At 43.2% G+C, this 21851-nt stretch overlaps 1 protein-coding gene across 2 annotated transcripts; it reads left to right on the top strand.

Annotated features, from left to right (window-relative positions):
• Positions 1–2929: 2929 nt before the first annotated feature.
• On the top strand, positions 2930–18497 carry LOC306668622 (immunoglobulin lambda-like polypeptide 5). Of its 2 annotated transcripts, none has more exons than XM_079152149.1 (3): positions 2930–3289; positions 16474–16592; positions 18048–18497. In XM_079152149.1, the coding sequence occupies exons 1-3, from the start codon at positions 3075–3077 to the stop codon at positions 18365–18367; spliced, it is 654 nt and encodes a 217-aa protein (XP_079008275.1). In that variant the 5' UTR covers positions 2930–3074; the 3' UTR covers positions 18368–18497. The 2 variants fall into 2 exon arrangements, with proteins under 2 accessions (XP_079008275.1, XP_079008274.1); XM_079152148.1 differs by having other exon boundaries at positions 16471–16592.
• The last annotated feature ends 3354 nt before the right edge of the window (positions 18498–21851 follow it).

The following is a 21851-nucleotide window of genomic DNA, read 5'->3' as shown; positions in this document are numbered from 1 at the left end:
AGTGGTGTTAGCAAGGAAGAGGTAGATAGAGCTGGTCATCTGGGGGTGCTGGTCTCACTAACCCTCTAACTTGGGTCACTGTGGGTCCTGCATGGAGCTGCTTCCATGGCTTCAGTCAACCTCTGCTGGAAGGAGTAATGGATGGGAGATAATTAGTCTTGCCCTCTGCCTGAAAACCTCCTGTACCTCAGTCATTTAATCCTTGGCAAATGTGCCAAAATACACACTGGAGAAGATAGCCCAACCACCATTAAACAAATGGTGCTGGGAGAACTGATTAACTACATGTGGAAGAATGAAATCAGACCCTTTTCTCTCATCCTGCCCCAAAATCAACTCAAAATGGATCAAAGACCTAGGAATTAGACCAGAAACTATGCAACTCCTAGAAGAAAACATAAGGTCAACATTCCAGCATTTAGGCACAGGCAATGACTTTCTCAATTGAACCCCTAAAGCTCAGGAAGTAATGCCAAGAGTTAATAAATGGAACAGCATCAAATTCTGCATGGCAAAGGAAACAATTAGGAATGTGAAGAGAGAGCCTACAGAATGGGAGAAAATCTTTGCTAACTATTGTTCTGACAGAGGATTAATATCTAGAATATAGAAAGAACTCAAAAAACTTTATGGCAAAAAAATCAAATAACCCAATTAATAAATAGGAAAGTGAAATTAATCATACATTTCTCAAAAGAAGAAATACAAATAGCCTGCAAACGTGAAAAATGTTCAACATCATTGTTAGAAAAATGCAAATTAGAACTACACTGAGACTTCATCTCACACCAGTCAGAATGACAGTTATCAAGAATACAAATAATAATAAATGCTGGAAAGGATATGGAGAAAAAGGAACACTTTTGCATGTTTGGTGGGACTGTAAATTAGTACAACCACTGTCAAAATCAGTATGGAGTTTCCTCAAACATCTAGGAGTAGAACCACTGTATGACCCAGCTATACCCCTCCTTCGTACTTATCCTAATGAATTAAAGCCATCATACTACAGTGATACATACATAACCATGTTTATAGCAGCACAATTCACAATAGCCACACTGTGGAACCAGTCTATGTGTGCATCAGTAGATGAATGGACAAAGAAAATGTGGTATATATGTACACAATGGAATTTTATTCAGCCATAAAGAAAAATGAAATTATGGCATTTGCAGGAAAATGGATGGTATGTAGAGACCATCATGTTAAGCAAAATAAGTCAAACTCTGAAGGTCAAGGGTTGGATGTCTTCTCCCACATGTGGAAGCTAGAAAGGAAAAAGGAAAATAAAGTTTGGGGGTGGGGAATCTCATGAAAATTGAAGGGAGATCAATAGAATAGAGGAAAGGGACCAGAAGAAGGAGAGGAAGGAAAGGAGAAATACTGGGGAATGATGTTGGCCAAGTTTTATTGTTATATTATGTGCATTGTTATATTACGTACAACAAATCCCACAACTGTAATGCACCAATAAAAGTATGTGGAAATTAAAAAAAAAAAAAAACAAGGAAAAGGTGATTATGTTCATCTGTCCTGGGACTAATGGCAAAACCTATAAGGAGGGAGAGGAGAAGAGACTTGAGAATGAAGAACCTGTACCCAGGGGGTGCCACCCCTGAGGCTGTGGCTGGGCTGAACTCAGGGTTTGAGGCAGGCCCAGCTCAGGGTCCTGTGGGGTTGAGCCTGTGGGCAGGGTGTGGGTGGCTGCATCTGTGCAAAAAGTGAAGTGGGAGAGCAGGATTGGGGTCCAGTCTTGGTGGAGATATCTCAGAGCACTGTCCCTGCCCACAGCTGGGGAGCACTCTCAGGCCCTGTTGTCCTTGGCTTAGGCCTTATGTAAATGTGACCCTGTCATGTCAGGGGGCTCCTGGTGGCTCTGAGCAGGGCTAATCTCCCCAGTTTCATGACATCTCTGAGGGCTTCCCTTCTGCCCATCTCAAGCAAGTGGGCTGTTGCTTTCGGGGTGTGATATTGTCAGGGTCCCAGAACCTTTGCCACTACCATCACTTTACACCAGCTCTCAAATATAGACTCAGATTCAGCAGGTCTAGGAAGGTACTGAAATGTGGCATTATTTATAGGCTTCCAGGTGATGCTGTTGCTACCAACCTGCAAACTATGCTTCGAAGGTTCAAATGCAACTATATAGTACAACCTTGTTAAAAGGTGTTTGCATTTGCCCAGGAGGTGATGGAGGCCAATGGCTGTAATTGACTTCACCAAGAGTTGATACCCTGGGGAAGTCAAAATCCACCACTTTAAATGCTAATCTCATCCAAACACCTTTTTCCTTAGAGCAGGAGCTCCACTGACCAAGGACCTGAACTGGAGACCCCTGGTACTCCCGTAGCCAAGGGAGCCCTAATAGATATGAGCTGCCTATGCACGGGCCATTGCATAGAGAAAGAGGCTTAGAAAACTGAAATGTAATGCTGGTCCATTCATTCACATGTCCACTAGAAAGTCCTGCTTGCTGTGTGTAAATCTTATTGCTAGACACCAGGCATGCAATAATGAATGGGAAAAACCCCCTATCCTCTCTGTTTCAAGTCTAATGCAAGTATTCTTAATGGGACCCTTTTCTCACCATATCTCCCCTACTCCCTGCTGGTCATAAACACCCCAATCCTGCCCCACCGCCTGAACTCAAGCCCTCTGGGGAATCCTGTTCTGCAGGGGCTCAGCCACTGTCTACAGAACTGACCCCCAGCTCCAGCAAAATGCCCCACAGACCCAAGGTGTCCTTGGGGAACTGGAGAATGAGGGCCAAGTGTGCCCCACTGGGGCCCCAAAGGCGGGGCCAGATCAGCCACTGTGATGGGAAGCAGTTGAGCCCAAATCCTGACCACAGCAGAGCAGTTAGCAGGTGTTCCTCTGGGAAAGACCCTTAGAGTTAACGGCCATGGGCTTTGTAAGGGGACAGGCTGGGGGTGGGGACCAGAGCCTCCAGGGCAAGGACTGGTTACATAGACCCGTGTGCATTTGAGTGGCTGCAGTCAGCAAGAGGATCAGGGACTTCAGGAAGTCCACGCAGCACTTGGGGCCAGAAGTGCCTTTGTCGCTGAGGACGGATGAAACCCAGGATAGGCCCTGTGGGCCCTGAGGTCCCCAGGGGGCTGTGCCTTGGCCCCAGGCCATGCAGGGCCCTTCTGCTATTATTGCTGCTGGGCCTGGATGTGGGTGCCCAGGACCTTCTGCCTCCAACAGCAGCACCATGGAGCAGGGACCCAGGCCCCAGAGCCCGGGCAGGAAGCAGCCTCTCCATCCTACGGAACCTGTGGGGCAGGTAATGGGTCACATGAGTTGTGGGGGGACTTATTGTTCCAGACATGAATGAATGACCAGAGGGGTGAGAAGGAGGGATCAGCCTGGGATAGGGTCCTGGACATATGCTGGTTTAAAGTATTAATATTTTGTCTGTCTTGAATTAGCTTGTAATAATTATTATTTTTAAATGTTGTGTTAAAATATGATTTATCTTGACTCATCAGACTCTGGCTCTCCTTAAATTATGCATCAAGTCAAGTGCCTCACTGGCTTCCTCTTAGTCTTTTGGGTAAGGCAGAAGAGGAGGTGCTGGTAAAGTCTGTGGCAGATGGCAGGTGGTAACAGTCCAGAACACCAGGAGATGGGCTGTAGCTGGTGTTGCAGGGGATGCCTCCCATTTGGTCCCTAGGTCATCAGACCCTCAGCAAATGTCTACCCCTTCCTCCAGGAGCCCAAGTCCACCCAGGGAGTAGGTACCTCCATAGGAAAATCCCAGGATAGGGTCTGCATGGGGCACAATATGTCCCAATTTGTGATATGATCTGAGCCCCCTCCTGTCTGTGTGTGGTGGAAAGTCCCTGGAGAAAGCACTGAGCATCTGATCAATTTATGATAATCTGTGACACAACAGCTATTCATCACTTGTGTACCTCATATCCAGTGGGTGCTAATCATTGAAGGGGAAGAACTCCCCCTCAGTGGCCCCTCAAGGGAGGTCCTGCTGTTATTTCCTTTTTAAAGATGAGAGTAGAGGCCAAAGAGATGAGAGGTGATGTGACCTACCCAAGGTCATATGGATCATGGGCAAAGACCCCCAAGTCCTGAGTTTGATGTAATCCAGTTCTTTGCTGTTCCTTTCCTGTAAGTTGGTGGAGCTGATGAATCCACCCAAGTGAGGGATTCTAATTGGGCAAGGGCCTTGGAGTCTAGCACCTGCCTAGGGGATGCTGGGGTTGTCATAGTGAGAGGCTCCAGCTGCATGAGCTGGCCCTCTGCTACATTGGGAGCATGGAGGTTGGGTCAGCATCTGAGGTGTGGCCAGGGCGAGAGACTCAACATACTGCAGGGACTGCTGAGCAAGAAATCCCAATCAGGGTCAGGTTCTCTGCCAGAGCTGAGATTCTGGAGAAACACAATTTACCCCAACTCAGGCTACTGGGAGAGGAGACCCAGTGAGATGATAGTCACACAGGGTGTGATGCCTGCAGGACAGAGACTGAGCTAGAATGGAAAACAGGTAGAGGGTTCCACCTGGGAAAGAGTATCACAAGTGTAGAACTCTCAGGAAACTTCTGGTAGTTGGCAGGACTGCATCTGGTGGGTCCTGGGATCAAGGTGGTCTGAGAGGAGGTCGGACAGAAAGGCAGGCCTAGACCCAGAGGTCCTATCCTGGGAGGACAGACTTCATCTAGGAGAATCCTGGGGAACATTTGCAAAGAAGCAACACGACTAGACTTAAATGGGTGGGTAGGTGGGGATCTGGAATTCCAGAGAGAATTTTGTGGTGGCTCAGGCAGAATTTAACAGGGACAGATCCAGGAGGCGAAGGTAACAGGAGAGAGAGGAACAAGAACTACCCATTTTTTTGTTTTTCTTTTTTTTTTTTTTTTTTGTTCTTTTTTGAGAGGTGGCTCTTGCTAAGTTGACCGGGCTGGCCTGGAATTCCAGATCCTCTCACCTCAACCTCCCAAGTAACTGGGATTACAGTTGTGTGCCACTGCACCTCACCCCTGACTTTTTGATGGGCAGTTAAGAAAACATGTGATCATATGGGAAGGTCCAAGAAAAGTATTCTGCAAAGCATACTGTGAGGGGAGCGAGAGCTTGGCTTGGTCTAGCCCAATAACATTCTCTTACCGATTTGTTCATAAACATTTCCTGGGAGTTAGACCTGTGGAAGCAGAGAGGGTGGGCCTGAGCCAAGGGGACCTTCTAGTCTTGGGGACAGACCCTTTTCAGGGGCAATAAAGGAGGAAGAGATTATTCTTTCACTGTTGGTGGATGCCCAGTCAGGTCTCACAGGTAGAGGGGCTCTGGCTGGTGAGAAGAGTGCCATGCAAAGGCAGCAGTGGGCAGAGGGTGAAGCAGGGAGCTCAGCAGGGGCAGGCCTGTGGACTGCAAGGTTTTTGAGTTCCTGGCCTTTGTCTTGCAGTCCAGTAGCAGGAGTTGGAAGGATTTGAATAGAAGATGGTCAGGGTTCGACTTGTGTCTTGAAAATATTGACTTGTGATGAGAGGCTGGTGAAAGGCCAATTCCAGGATCCAGTCAGAGGTAGAAGACAGAGACAGGGTGGTGGCAGCGTTCAGAGAAGTGGTGGGCTGGGACCACAGCCTACACCTGGGAAAGGGGATGAGGCACAGGTCCGTGCAATGACCAGCTACCAAGATTCCTACAAATTTAGTGAATTTTTTAATTTTAATTTTTCAGAGGACCATTATTTTTATTTACTACAGTCTGTCCCCTGAGTCCCTAAGATTTACTTTTTTCTCACATGCAAAATGTGTTCACTCCATCTCAACCACATTTCACTAGTTTCAACTGTATCCTGGAATTTCCAAAAATCTCACACTATTACAGAATTAACTCAGTCTAAAATCTCAGCTAGATGTCATGAGCTCAAAAGTCTCAAATCTAATTTTTAAAATCATATATGGATGATACCCTGAATATGATACATCTCGAGGAAAAATTCCTCTCCATTTGTGAATGTCTTCCTTCTTTTTCTTCTCTCTCTCTCTCTCTCTCTCTCTCTCCCTATACCTCCCTCCCTTTCTGCATTTTTTTCTTGCTTTCAATATATTTTATTCTGATGAAGTTACAAAAGTAGATACAAAATACTTTTTAAAAAGTACAGTTAACTGACTTAGAAAAATAGATAAGGCCCCTAAAGGTTTAAAAATATAATATAAATTTTTATGTAAAGAACATTTTGAAATATTTTAGATGGTAACCAAGACTAACTTATGCAAACTACTTTCAATGTAGACTAAACATAGAATATTGCTCTATAATAAGTCTATAGCACACTGGTAATCCATCTGGATTTACAGAACACTTGTTTGGAACAAAATCTAATAATGAAAAGAAAACCCAAGTGAATTTCATTGCAGTTGCTTCAATAAAATTACTGCTACCACATGTCAATATTATCCCCCTCTTACAACCTGAAATATCAAAACTGAATGCAAAAATAGGAAGACCAAAGAACTATTTCCTCTTTGCCAGAATTCTTTAATAGTAAAAGCCAAGTCCACTTAGTGAAATAGTGTGTCAGTTGAAGGTGCTCAGTGTCTGGTGTCCAGATCAGCATTTTTCTGCCTAGAGTTCCATACTGTCAAAAGATAGCTTCCTATTATGAGGCAGAAGTAACTTCAGTATCTAACTGGGGCTACCCAGGGACACATTTGGAGGACTTGCACTCTTTGGGCCTGATTTATTTATACTTCTAAGGTAATGACATCACGTTTCAGAAGCTCTATTTATGGCGTGGCTTTGCTGCTTGGAGAGAAGCTATCATCATGGAACCTCCACAAGGCTTCCAAGAGTTATTATCACTTGGCAAAAGTTACTATCACCACAAGGATTGTCCCTTTTGCCCCTACACTACGAGAAAAACTGTTATTAAAGTCATGGTGAATACACATTTGCATTTTCCAGTAAGCATCCCCAAAAGCTAGAGCTCTGCAAGTCTAAGATGAAGGGAATAACTTGCTAGTTGGCAGCCAGCCCCATAAAGTGAATATTTAAACAAAAATCTATACATCATTGTCCAAGTTTTTTTAAAGGCCTGAAAATTAAAGCACCACAGGATTAGCTGCAGAATTTAGCAAGCACTCCCCAGCTCATGATTGTTATCACATATGAGGAGCAGAGATGTGACACTGAGGAAATGGTTTCCTCTTAGGAAGAAAAGGGAGTACTGTAGAACAGGGAAACCCTCGACATGAATAGGTAAATGAAAAGTGAGACCAAGACACTCCCTTTCTGCATTTTAAAACTAAAATATATTGGTGGGACAGGCTTAGGACTCCAGTTTTACATATTCTGGGTCAAGTTGGAGAGAAAATGGAGGAAAAAAGGGAGCCATAAATAGCAAACAATATTAGAAATCCAGTCAGGCAAATTCCTTTAAATTTTAAAATCTGGTAATAGTTTTCTAAGGTTTACAACTCTACTTCTAGTCTTGAGGCTTTGGTCTCTGGACCTATGGTTCTACCCTCAAAGTCATCTTTCCCTTTTCAAGAATGGTATCATGTATTTGCAGCTGAGTAGTTTCATCAGCCACTTTCCTAATTGTAGAAGTTTGAAGGTACAACATCTTTCTTTAATTTTATACCTAGAGAGTGAATTTAAAGCTAGAATACTAGAACCCTGACAAGGGAGGAGTGGTCTTTCTCACAGACTGTCAGTGGGAGGCTGCATTTCTGGATCAAATAGCACTGTGTATTATGATTCATAAAATATATATTCCTTTTAATTAAGTAAATATTCTATAAATTTCTCTCGAGGGAATGAGTAAAACTTCCACTAAATATTATAAATGTGTCTGTGGGGAAAAAAGTGGGAACAATCAAATTGTCAAAGGATAGGGGAGGGGAAAATAAACTATAGTTACTTCCATGGTAGGGAATATTAAACAGTTATTCAATATGATGTTTCTGAGGTCTGAAATGACATAAAAATTTTAAAACAAACTGCAATATGTCCTACTACCTATTTTATTTTAATGTACACAAAGTAAAATTTATTCTTTTTGGTGTAGCAAGAAAGTAGTATAAATTTAGAAAGAACAATAGAATCGTTTATCCACCACTACAATCAAATACAGAATATTTCTATCATACCCCTCCCTGCAATTTCCCTATGCTCCTTTGTAGTCAACTACCATAGCCATGGTATCAACTGGTCTGTTTTTGATCCTATGATTTTGCCTTTTCCAGAATATTGTATCAGCAGAATCATACAGTTTGTAACCTTTTATTAAATTAAACCTTTAATTTTGAGGTAATTGTAGATTCACATGCAGTTATAAGAAATAAGAGGCATTCAACATACTTTTTACCCAGTTTCACCCAATGATAACATCTGCCAAACCTGTAGTAAAATATCACAACCAGGGCATTGACATTGATATTCAGGGAATAGAACCTTTCTGCCATCACAAACATCATGCATGTTCCTCTTTTATAGCAACACTCACTTTCATCCCTTTCAAATGTCCTTAATCTTTGGAAGCTACTAATTTGGTCTCTATTTCTATAATATTGTCATTTCAAGAATGTTCTATAAACTGTTGTGGTGGTATATGCCTGTAATCCCAGTGACTTGGAAGGCTGAGGCAGGAGGATCACAAATTCCAAGTTCAAGGCCAACCTCAGTAACTTAGCAAGACCCTAAGCAATTTAGTGTGACAGTGTCTCAAAAAAAAGCAGGGAGGGAGGTTGGCGGTGTGACTCAGTAGTTAAGCACCCCTGGGTTCAGTTCCAGGTACAAAAAAAGGTTCCTCCATAAATAGTATGTGTGTGTTTTACTGGGTACTGAACCCAGGGCTTTACATACCCTAAGCATGTGCTCTACCTCAGAGCTATATCTCAAGCCATGTTCTGTAAATGGAATCATGCAATACTTAACCTTTTGGGAATGACTTGTTTTTCCCTCAACTCAGCCTCATTTTCTGGATATGGATGTATGATTTTTTTTTTCTGAGTAGGATTCCATCTAAGTAAACTTTTGATCTATCTTCTTTAGTTCAGCATAATACCTTTGTAATTCATCCATGTTGTCTTATTTATCAATATTTTGTTCCTTTTTATTGCTGAATAGGATTTCATGTATGAATGTTTCACAATTTGTTCAGTCATTCACTAGTTGAGGGATATTTGCATTATTTCCTGTTTGGGGAAATGAATAAAATCAATCAAGTCGGTTTAAACATTTGCATACAAGTTTGCATTTAAACCTAAGTTTTCATGGCTACTTAGGAGTAGTATATGCTTTGCGTGTATTTATAAGAAACCTCCCCTGACAACCACTAATCTGCTTTCTGTCTCCATTGTTTTTACCTATTCTCGATATTTCATATAATACATGGCCTTTGTGTCTGGCTTATTTGACTTAGCATAACGTTTCCAAGTTTCACCCATGTTGTAGTATGTGTCAACACTTCACTCTTCTTAGGAACAAATAATATTCTGTTGAATGGATATATCACACTTCGTTTATTCATTCATTAGTCAATAAACATTGCAGATTTTTCTACCTTTCGGTTATTGAGACTAGTGCTTTTATTAACATTTGTGTACAAATTTTGTTTAAGTACCTGTTTTCAGTTCTTTTGTGTATGTGGCTAACCACAGAATTGCTGGGTCATAGGATGACTTTGTATTTAACTTTTCGAGTAACCACCAAACTGATATTCACGAGTGATGGTACCATTTTATATTCTCACCAGCAATGTGCAAAAGTTATAATTTCCCTACATCCTTGTAAATACTTATTATTAAAAAAGCCATCCTACAAGCCATGAAATGGCATCTCATGGCAGTTTTGGTTTTAAAATCAGCCCATAAATTATTTTTGAAAATTTGAATTCTGATTATTAGTGAATTACTTTTATTGGCTGACTTCAGAAATCATTAGAATCTTTACAGTATTTGTCCTTTCTGTCCAGTAACAGGGTTTTAATTTCTTGTGTACTTTTCTAAATTTTAAAAATAGTTTTATTCTTGTGGATTTCGCATCCATCTCCCTTCCTCCCTTCCTTCCTTCCTCACTCACTCTCTTTTTCTGTTTCCGTCCCTCCCTCCTTTCCTTCTCTCTCTCCTCCTCCTCCTCCTCCTCCTCCTTCTTCTTCTTCTTTTTTTTTTTTTTGAGATGGAATTTTGCTGTTTCCCAGGCTGGTCTTCAACTCTTGGACTAGAGAATCCTCCCACCTGTCTCCTGAGTAGCTGGACTACAGGCACACGCCACCATGTCCAGCAGTTTTGTATATTTCTCATTAAGATATAATAAGATATTAAGAATAAAGATATTTCTTTATTCTGTTGCTACTCAGAAAGTGATTTTCCCCTATTACAAAACCTCATTTGTATTGATGATGAAAAGAAAGTTACTCTTTTTTCCTAGTCTTGGGGATTGAACTCAAGGAGGCTCTACTGCTGAGCTTTGTTTCCCAGACCCTTTTATTTTTATACTTCAAGACAGGGTCTTGTTAAGTTGCCAAAGCTGGCCTTAAACTTGTGATTCTCCTGCTTCAGACTCCCAAGTTACTGGGATTATTGATTATACATTGTGCCTAGCAAAAGTTACCAATTTTAATATACTGATTTCTTATTTCTTTTAGTAATTTTTCCAACCTGTTATCTTTATTTCTAATATTTATACCCCTAGTATATCTTATTGCATTGTTCAGAACCTCCAGAATGATATAAATGAAAGTGACAAAGGATGTCCTGGCTTGTTTTCAGACTTTTATGAGAATGCATGTAATATTTCACAGTTAAGAGTGATTATTAAGCCAGGTGAGGTGGTGCATGCTTGTAATCCCAGCAGCTCAGAGGCTGAGGCAGGATTGTGAGTTCAAAACCAGTCTCAGGAACAGTGAAGTGCTAAGCAACTCAGTGAGAACCTATTTCTAAATAAAATAAAAAAAAAATAGGACTCAGTGGTTGAGTACCCTTGGGTTCAATTCCCAGTACCTCCCCCACCAAAAAAAAAAATGAGTGATTATTGCTGGCATGGTGGTGTAATTCAGTGGTGGAGAACTTGCTAGCATGTGCAAGGTCCTGGGTTCCATCTCCAGCTGCAAGTACATCTTCTAGTCATAGCTTAAGAATTATTTCTTTTTGTTTTTGGGAAATAGATTTTGGATTAATTTTAATAGGTTTCAATTGGTAATTATTTTTAATAGGTTTTGTATTAATTAAAAATTAATTTCAGAAGATTCATCACTTATGTATAAAAATGCATTGGATTTATGAGCATTGATCTTGTAACCTGCTACTTTACTGAATTCACTTATGAGTTCTAAGAGTTTTCTGGTGGAATTTCCAGGTTCCTCTAAATATATAATCATCAGCGAACAGGGATAGTTTGAGTTCTTCTTTTCCAATTCGTATCCCTTTAATTTCTTTGGTTTGTCTAATTGCTCTGGCTAGAGTCTCAAAAATGATGTTGAACAGAAGTGGTGAAAGAGGACATCCCTGCCTTGTTCCAGTTTTTAGGGGGAATGCTTTCAGTTTTTCACCATTTAGAATGATATTGGCCATGGACTTAGCATAGATGGCCTTTACAATGTTAAGGAATGTTCCCACTACCCCAATTTTTTCTAGTGTTTTGAGCATGAAGAGATGCTGTATTTTATCGAATGCTTTTTCTGCATCTATTGGAAAACTACCCCATTCACAATAGCATCGAAAAAAATAAAATACTTGGGAATCAATCTAACCAAAGAGGTGAAAGACCTTTACAATGATGACTACAGAACACTAAAGAAAGACATTAAAGAAAACCTTAGAAGATGGAAAGATCTTCCATGTTCTTGGATAGGCAGAATTAATATTGTCAAAATGGCCATATTGCCAAAAGTGCTATACAGATTCAATGCAATTCCAATTAAAATCCCAATGATGTACCTTACAGAAATAGAGCAAGGAATTATGAAATTCATCTGGAAGAATAAGAAACCCAGAATAGCTAAAGCAATCCTCAGTAGAAAGAGCGAAGCAGGGGGGTATCCCAATACCAGATCTTCAACTCTATTACAAAGCAATAGTAACAAAAACGGCATGGTATTGGCACCAAAATAGACAGGTAGATCAATGGTACAGAATAGAGGACGTGGACACAAACCCAAATAAATACAATTTTCTCATACTAGACAAAGGTGCCAAAAATATGCATTGGAGAAAAGATAGCCCCTTCAACAAATGGTGCTGGGAAAACTGGAAAACCATATGCAACAGAATGAAATTAAACCCCTATCTCTCACCCTGCACAAAAATCATCTCACAATGGATTAAGGACCTCGGAATCAGATCAGAGACCCTGCATCTTATAGAAGAAAAAGTAGTTCCAAACCTTCAACTTGTTGGTTTAGGATCAGACTTCCTTAACAGGACTCCCATAGCACAAGAAATGAAAGCAAGAATCAACAACTGGGATAGATTCAAACTAAAAAGCTTTCTCTCAGCAAAGGAAACTATCAGTAAGGTGAAGAGAGAGCCTACAGAGTGGGAGAATATCTTTGCCACTCATACTTCAGATAGAGCGCTAATTTCCAGAATCTATAAAGAACTCAAAAAGCTCTACACCAAGAATACAAATAATCCAATCAACAAATGGGCTAAGGAAATGAACAGACACTTCACAGAAGAAGATGTACAAGCAATCAACAGATATATGAAAAAATGTTCAACATCTCGAGTAATAAGAGAAATGCAAATCAAAACTACCCTAAGATTTCATCTCACCCCAATTAGAATGGCGATTATCAAGAACACAAGCAACAATAGGTGTTGGCGAGGATGTGGGGAAAAAGGTACACTCATACATTGCTGGTGGGTTTGCAAACTAGTGCAGCCACTCTGGAAAGCAGTATGGAGAGTCCTCAGAAAGCTTGGAATGGAACCAACATTTGACCCAGCTATCCCACTCCTTGGCCTATACCCAAAGGAGTTAAAATCAGCATACTACAGGGATACAGCCACATCAATGTTCATAGCTGCTCAATTCACCATAGCCAGATTGTGGAACCAACCTAGATGCCCTTCAGTTGATGAATGGATAAAGAAACTGTGGCATATATATACAATGGAATATTACTCTGCCATGAAGAATGATAAAATTATGGCATTTGCAGGCAAATGGATGAAATTGGAGAATATCATGCTAAGTGAGATAAGCCAATCTCAAAAAACTAAAGGATGAATGATCTCGCTGATAAGCGGATGAGGACATATAATGGGGGGTAGGAGGGGTTAGCATTAGGGTTAGGGTTAGGTTTAGGGTTAGGGATAAGGAGGGTGGTAAGAATGGAGGAAGGAAGGACTGTATAGAGGGAAAAGAGGGATGGAGGGAAAGGGAAAAATAACAGAATGAATCAAACAACATTGCCCTATGTAAATTTATGATTTTTAAGAAAAAGAATAAAAAAAATTAGTTTCAAAAGTTTTCTGTAACACCAATGAATCTTAAAGATTTTATGCTAAGTGAAATAAGGAGACTCAAAAAGACAAATACTATATAATTCCACTTATGTAAGGTACTTACAGTAGGCAAATTCATACAGATAGAAAGCATAGTAGAGGTTACCAGGGGCAGGTGGCGCGAGGTGGGGATAAGTTATTTTTTAATGGGTACAGAGTTTCTATTTAGAAAGATGAAAGCATTCTGGAGATGGATAGTGGTGATGGTTCCACAACAATGCACTGAATTGTATTGTTAAAATGGTTAAAGTGGAAAATTATATACCATCTGTATTTTGCCACAGTTTTTAAAAAGAGAAATGTAACTAACAGGAGAGAGATGTAATGATAAATGTTGTGCCTTTTATTTTTTCATTTTTTTGAGGCACTGGGGACTAAACCTACTACTGAGTTACATCCATAGCCCTTCTTTATTTCCTATTTCCAGACAAGGTCTCACAAAGTTGCCTAGTCTGGCCTTAAACTTGCGACCCTCCTGCTGCAACCTAATACTATGTTTTTTTTTTTTTGGTACTGGAGTGCTTAACGACTGAGCCACATCCCCAGTCCTTTTTATTTTTTGTTTTGAAGCAGCGTCTTGCTAAGTTGCTTAGACCTTCACTAAGTTGCTGAGGCAGGCATTGAACTCACGATTCTCTTGCCTCAGCCTCCTGAACTGCTGGGATTACAGGTGTGCACCACTGTGTCCTGCTAACATAATATTAAACTTCTAAAATGCATTTCTACATTGCTTGTGTAATATTCTTATAATCTTAAAACAGTAAAGATTTTAAATCAGTAAGTCATATTTTCCAACTACTGCTCATTGGATCAGCTTCCAAGGTGGAAATAAAACCTCCTGATAGAGATACATGCATCCAGTTAGTAAAAACTCAAAGCTGCCTCTTTGTAAGAAATTGAGGGAAAAAATAACAGAATGAATCAAACAACATTACCCTATGTAAATTTATGATTACACAAATGGTATGCCTTTACTCCATGTACAAACAGAGAAACAACATGTTTCCCATTTGTTTACAATAAAAAAAAGAAAAGAAATTGATTTGATAACTAAAATCAGCAAAGGCAAAACCTAGAACTTCTTGTAGATTTGGGTTTAGAGGGTGGTTTTGGTTTTCTTAATATTTCAGCTTTATTTTAACTTCAAAAAGGGATGATTAGAGGCAGTATCTAAAGACAGAGAGGTCATTTTACTGTGGGAGACCAGGTGATTTAGTCTACAATGACTCTAGGTTTCCATCCTGAGGAGCAAGAGCAGTTATGGTCATTGTGAGTAGACAGAAAAAGAACTGGGTAGAGGCAGGGTGTCAGTCTCATTTGGACATGATCAATTTGAGCTTCCTGTTGGGCATCCAGCTGAAGATGGTCAGTAGGCAATTTAGGTGGAAGCAAGGTGATTTTCAGCTGAGATGGACTTGAGCCTCAGCATATGGACAGCAGTGGGAGTGCACAGTGTGAGAAGAGGGCAGTTGGTCTGGGGACTAGCATTCAGGCATGGTCCCGGGACAAAGGGAAGCCAGAGGAGGATGACAGTGGGTGGTCTGAGACACCCCAGGGAAGAGAGTCTTTTAAAAAACATTTGTTGGTTTTAGATATGCATGACAGTAGAATGTATTTTGACATATTATACATTTATGGAGAGTACCTTTTAAAATTAGAATCCAGTTCTTACGGTTGTACATGATGTGGAGTTTCACTGGTCTGTTTATTCATATATGAACATAGGAAAGTTATGTCTGATTTATTCTATTGTCTTTCTTATTCCCATGCTCCCTCCCTTCTCTTCACTCCCCTTTGTCTGATCCAGTGAACTTCTATTCTTCCGTCCTCCTCCTTATTGTGTGTTAGCATCTGCCTATTAGATAGAACATTTGGCCTTTGGTGTTTTGGGACTGGCTTATTTAACTCAGCATGATAGTCTCTGGATTCATCCATTTACTGAAATGCCATAATTTCATTCTTCTTTAAGGTTGAGTAATATTCTATTGTGTATATATACCACCTTTCTTTGTCCATTCATCTGTTGAAGGGCCCCTAGGTTAGTTCCATAGCTTTGCTATTGTGAATTGAGCTGCTATAAACATTGATGTGGCTATGTCACTATAGTATGCTGATTTTAAGTCCTTTGGGTATATACTGAGGAGTGGGATAACTGGGTCAAATGGTGGTTCCTTTCCAGGTTTTCTGAGGAATCTCCACACTGCTTTCCAGAGTGGTTGCATCAATTTTGGAAAGAGGGGAGGACCTCATGTTGTATCCTGCAGAGACATCTGGTACAACAGGAATGGGAAAGAGAACTTGGATTTGACGATGATGAGGGCCTTGACCTAAGAGGGGTCAGAGGAAGATGGAATTGAGAGCCAAGGGGACTATGCCAAATCCTTAGCATGCAAAACAGTGCCTGGTGCAAACAGGATGAACGAATGGATGGACAGATGAATGGATGAACAGATGAATGGATGGACAGATGGGTGGACAAGTGAATGTAAAGATATATGGATTTTTGGACAGAGAGATGACTACATGGATGGGTGGAAAAAGTGACCTGAAAGATCGGAGAAGGCCTCATGAATGAGATGGCACTGAACTGAATCTCCTTGAATAGAAATGAAAGCAGAGGGGTCTCCTTGTAAGAGCACTTTAAGTCAGGAATGACTCAGTGTTTGTGGGTCCAGGGAGGACCAGCCCAGCTGGACCATGGGAAACTTGTGGAAAGGAGACTCAGAGGCTCTAAAACGAGCCAGTCCAGGACTCCCTGCCATTCCACACCCACCTAAGAGGACACATCACTCAGGGATTTGCTAAGTACCTACGGTGCCCAATGCTGTAATCAGCATCAACTGTCTCAGAGATGGGGGAGGTGGGGGCAAACATGTTGGTGATTCCAAGGCCATGGGTGGAACCTGCCTGAGACAAAGGGACAGGCCTCCTGGGAGCTGATTGCCCACCTGCCTTCCACTGGGGTCATAGTCCACTCTGTTTTCTTCATTCCCAGCAGGTTCCCACTCCAGCCTGGCCCTCAGGGGGCAGGCCCTAGATGCTGGCCTCATGGGTTTTGGTCTGAGCCTCAGTCACCATGGTTTGTCTTTGGTGGCGGAACCCAACTCACTGTCCTAGGTAAGTGACTCTCCCAACCTCTCCCAACCAACTCCACCCTTTTGCTGTTTTAGGAAAGTCCATTATCTTTTTCTGTGTGTTTCTTCCCCTCTGCCATCCCCAGACTAAAGGACTGATCCATTACCTTTTTCCATGGAGTGTGGGGGTGGTAGGTGGTCTTTGGTAACCATCAGGAAGGGCCCCCACAGCAAGAGCAGCCACCTTCAGATTCTAACTGTGGGATGCAGTCTGCCCAGGGACCTGCGCTGGGGTTTAGTCAGGGATGGGGGCTCTTCCCTTCTTCTAGGGCACATGCCAAGTAGGATACAGGGACTAAATTTAATGAGGGAAACCAGGCCTTAAAGAGAGTTTCTGGGCCTCTATCATCTGGGCTGAGGGGCAGATGCAAGCCAGGAAGACCACGCAGGAGGCCCAGAAACAAGGCTGGGGCTCCTGGGACCCAAGAAATCATCACAGGTAGAGACCAACAGAGGGCAGGGAGAGGGGTCTGACTCACTCTAGGCTCTGGCTCTTTGGCACTCTGCTGTGCCATGAGGACATGACATAGAGATGGGGCAGAATGGGCAAGGTGAGAAGAGTCTGACCTTCTCAGTATGGCCACTGGAAAAGAGGGGGTCCCATAGGACAGGGACTCATTTGTTCCTGAAACCCTTTACCTCTGGGGCCTTATGTCTCACTTGTCCACTTTCCTCAAGGGGCACATTAGATTAAAAAAATGAGGGATGGTGGAATAAATGGGGGTGTTGAAAGAGATACCTGACTTCCAGGTAAAATTAGGAGTTGTAAGAGGCTGCCGAGGTGAGTGTGGGGTTGCTATATCTCATAGTCTGGGGGGAAGCAGCCCCAGGAATATAACCAAGGCAAAGTGTTTTGTGATCAGGCCAGTGGTGACAGGAGAGGCAGCAGAGTGTTGGAGGAACCTTCGGGAACTGTCTGGTTAGAACCGCCACTTGCCACCAAAGCTGAGTGGACTGGAGCCTCTCAGAGGACAGGCTCTGCTTCATCCCCCACCCATCCTGTGTAGTGGGCACAGACTTGGGACCTCCACACACACCCCCTAGGACCATCCTTCTAGGTTGCGTGCCCCTACTTCACAGAAGAGGCTTTGGACACTGAAAGAATGAACGGAAATGGGATGAGGGCTTAGGAGGTAAGGGTTAGATTCCAAACTCAGACTCCAGAAACCAGGGAGGAGGGAACACACCCTGCCTTGGGGGCTGCAAGAGGAGGGACTGGGCCAGGTAACCTGGGAGAGGTAACTTGGGAATAGGAACATTCAGAGCTGTCTGCTTGAGGGTGCTCAAGTGCTCAAGTGGAAAGGAGGAGGGAAGGAGGGTCCCCAGTTGGACAAGCTGGCCACACTGTGAATGATCATACAGATTTTAGGTGTGTGGGGGTCACTCCAACACTTACATTCTCCTCTGGTGACTCATACTCTCTCTTCTATCCGCATAGGTCAGGCCAAGGCTGCTCCCTTGGTCACTCTGTTCCCACCCTCCTATGAGGAGCTCCAGGTCAACAAAGCCACACTGGTGTGTCTGATGAATGACTTCTACCCAGGCACTCTGATGGTGGCCTGGAAGGCCAATGGCACCACCATTACCCAGGGTGTGGAGACCACCCAGCCCTCCAAACAGAGCAATAACAAGTACATGGCCAGCAGCTACCTGACTGTGACGCCAGATCAGTGGAAATCTCGTGGCACCTACACCTGCCAGGTCACTCATGAAGGGAGCACCGTGGAGAAGAGTGTGTCTCCTGAAAAGTGTTCTTAGGTCTCCAACCCTCACTCCATATGCAGAGACCTGGAACCGAAGAACCCTGGGGAGGGTTCTCCTCTCCTACCCTTAACCATCCCAGTCCCTTTCCCTGCAACCAACAAATGCTCAATAAAATGTTCCATTGTCAATCAGAAATCCTGCTCTATCTCATATTTCATTTGCAATCCTCCCCAGAAGTTTCAGGGTAGTATAGGGGAATAGGTACACAGTGGGATAGTAGCTGTGGGGGACAGTTTCATGGTCTCTCAGAGGCAATACCAGGAACAGCCTAGTCGCTAGGACATCCGTCCCTCTGTTCGCTCTTCCTCCATTTCTGCCTCCCAATCGGGGTACGCCACTCCCTGCCTCCTTTCTAGATGAATTTGTTGGTGGCCAGGATCTCCGGAGATACATTGTCTCCCTGCCCTGGTCTGAGGGGAAAAGGCTTAAAAGCATTAAGGAGGAGGCGGCTCGGCACAGCGCTGGGACTCGGAGCAACCACTGGGGCTCCGGCGGCTGCCCAGGGGAAGAGTGGCGAGGAGAGCTGTGTGGACTCAGGACACCGGGGCCTGCCCTGAGGAGGAGGAGGAGGAGCGTGGCCACTTGGATTTGGAGTGACTATACCAGAGCTACAGGCGGTTGCCAGAGGAGAAGCTGCGCAGCGAGCTGTTTGGACTCAGAACGACGCTTCTGAACACCGGGGCCTGCCCTGAGGATGAGGAGGAGGAAGAGGAGCGCGGCCACTTGGATTCGGGGTGACTACACCAGAGCTACAGGCGGTTGCCAGAGAAGGGGCTGCGTGGTGAGCTGTTTGGACTCAGACCACTTCTGAACCCCGGGGCCTGCCCAGAGGAGTAGGAGGAGGAGGAGGAGGAGGAGGAGGAGGAGCGCGGCGGGTCGTGTGGACTCGCAGTGACTGCATTAGCGCTCCAGGCGGCTGCTCAGAGGAGAAGGCGAGTGGTGAGTTGTTTGGACTTAAAGTGACAGCTCCTGAACACAGCGGGGCTGCCTGGAGGAGAAGCGTGGTGGGATGCTTGGTCTTGAGTGGCCGCACCAGAGCTCCGGGCGGTTGCCCAGAGGACCCGTGCTGCGGGTCACGTGGACTCAGAGCCACTCAGAGCGACCGCTCCTGAACACCCCGGGGGTTATCTGGAGAAGGAGGAGGAACGGGGAGGGTCACTTCGACTCGGAGTGATTGATTGCCCAGGGCTACGGGTGGTTGGTGGAGGTGGAGGCACGCAGTGAGTTTCTTGGACTCCTAGTGACCCCACCGGAATACTGGGCGGCTGTCTGGAGGAAGAGGCGTGTGGCGGGTCTCTGGGATTCAGAGTGATTGTACAGGGCCCCAGGTGGCTGCTCAGAGGAGGGGCCACATAGCCAGGCAATTAGGTGCAGAGCAGGGTCCCAGGATCTAGGAGGCTTTTTGGTGGAAGAGCTGCACAGAGACAGGCTTAGGGCGGAGCGAAGGTTCCAGGCCTGCGGGCAGATTCTCTGAGGAAGGGCAGCCTAAGGAGAGTCATCTGCAAAGGGCGAGGCTCCCAGGCCCAGGAGGTAGGGCCAGGCCCCTGGGAACTTTGCAGAGGAAGGCAGCCCAGCCCAGGCGGTAGCTGTAAATTGAGGGGAACCTCTAGGAGGGAACTGACCAGCGACACCTCCCCACCGGGTGAGTCTTCCCTGCTGGGTGAGGTTTCCCCACAAGGACGATAAAACCAGAGACTCAGGCCCAAACAGGCCTTGCCTCAGCCCACAGCCTAGGTCCCCTTTGGATGACCATTGGTCAACAAGTGGAGGCACCTCTGCCCACTAGCAGGGATTATACCCCACCTGAAGGCCACTACTCCTAGAGAGGCAGCTTCCTTGTGGAGCACCGCATTATCAACTTCCTCCAAGACTTCAGCCTACTGAAGGCAAAGGGGGGATATATATAGAAAGCTTCAGGGACATTGTAAGTCAATAGAGGAAATCTGCAATATCTCAGCGGTCCTCTGATACCTGAACAATATGAGAAAACAAGGAAAGAAAATGCTGCAAACAAATCTAGATGTTACATCAATAAAACCCAATGACAGCATGGCAGAAGAAATGACAGAAAAGGAGTTCAGAATGTACATAATTAAAATGATCAGAGAAGCAAACGATGAGATGAAAGAGCAAATGCACGCACTGAATGATGAGATGAAAGAGCAAATGCAAGCATTGATTGATCGCACCAATCGACAGTTAAAAGAGCAAATACAGGAAGCAAAAGATCATTTCAATAAAGAGTTAGAGATATTGAAAAAAAACCAAACAGAAATCCTTGACATGAAGGAAACAATAAACCAAATTAAGAACTCCATAGAAAGCATATCCAATAGGATAGAACACCTGGAAGACAGAACCTCAGACATTGAAGACAAAATATTTAACCTTGAAAACAAAGTTGAACAAACAGAGAAGATGGTAAGAAATCATGAACAGAATCTACAAGAACTATGGGATATCATGAAAAGGCCAAATTTAAGAATTATTGGGATTGAGGAAGGCCTAGAGAAACAAGCCAAAGGAATGAACAACCTATTCAATGAAATAATATCAGAAAATTTCCCAAATCTGAAGAATGAAATGGAAAATCAAGTTCAAGAGGCTTATAGGACTCCAAATACACAAAATTACAACAGACCCACACCAAGGCACATTATAATGAAAATACCAAACATACAAAATAAAGACAGAATTTTAAAGGCTGTGAGAGAAAAGAACCAAATTACATTCAGGGGGAAACCAATACGGATATCAGCAGATTTTTCAATCCAGACCCTAAAAGCTAGAAGGGCCTGGAACAACATTTTTCAAGCCCTGAAAGAAAATGGATGCCAACCAAGAATCTTATACCCAGCAAAACTTACCTTCAAATTTGACGATGAAATAAAATCCTTCCATGATAAACAAAAGCTAAAAGAATTTACAAAAAGAAAGCCAGCATTACAGAACATTCTCAGCAAAATATTCCATGAGGAAGAGATGAAAAACAAAGAAGCAAATCAGCAAAGGGAGGAATTATCCTAAAGGAATTGTCAAATAAAGGAGGAAACAAGTTGTGTCAAACAAATAAATAAATAAAATTTTAAAAATGAACCAAATGACCGGGAAACCAAATCATATCTCTATAATAACCCTGAATGTTAATGGCCTGAATTCATCAATGAAAAGACATAGACTGGCAGATTGGATTAAAAAGAAAGATCCAACAATATGTTGCCTGCAAGAGACTCACCTCATAGAAAAAGATACCCATAGATTAAAGGTGAAAGGATGGGGAAAAACATACCATGCACATGGACTCAGCAAAAAAGCTGGAGTATCCATCCTCATTTCCGATAATGTGGACTTCAAGCCAAAGTTAGTCAGAAGGGATAAAGAAGGTCATTTCATACTGCTTAAGGGAAGCATAAATCAGCAAGATATAACAATCATAAACATCTATGCCCCAAACAGTGGCTCATCCATGTATGTCAAA

Source organism: Sciurus vulgaris (assembly GCF_902686455.1).
Source record: "Sciurus vulgaris genome assembly, chromosome: 8".
Lineage (NCBI taxonomy): Eukaryota > Metazoa > Chordata > Mammalia > Rodentia > Sciuridae > Sciurus > Sciurus vulgaris.
Note: the sequence above shows the minus strand (reverse complement) of the source record. Positions and strands in the feature narration are given on the sequence as shown.

Bases quoted from the DNA above. Each gene is read 5' to 3' on its own strand.
- LOC306668622 (XM_079152148.1), top strand. From the start codon at position 3,075: ATGAAACCCAGGATAGGCCCTGTGGGCCCTGAGGTCCCCAGGGGGCTG. The intron at 3,290-16,470 runs GTAATGGGTCAC...CTTCATTCCCAG, and splicing joins CTACGGAACCTGTGGGGCAG to CAGGTTCCCACTCCAGCCTG. The intron at 16,593-18,047 runs GTAAGTGACTCT...CTATCCGCATAG, and splicing joins AACCCAACTCACTGTCCTAG to GTCAGGCCAAGGCTGCTCCC.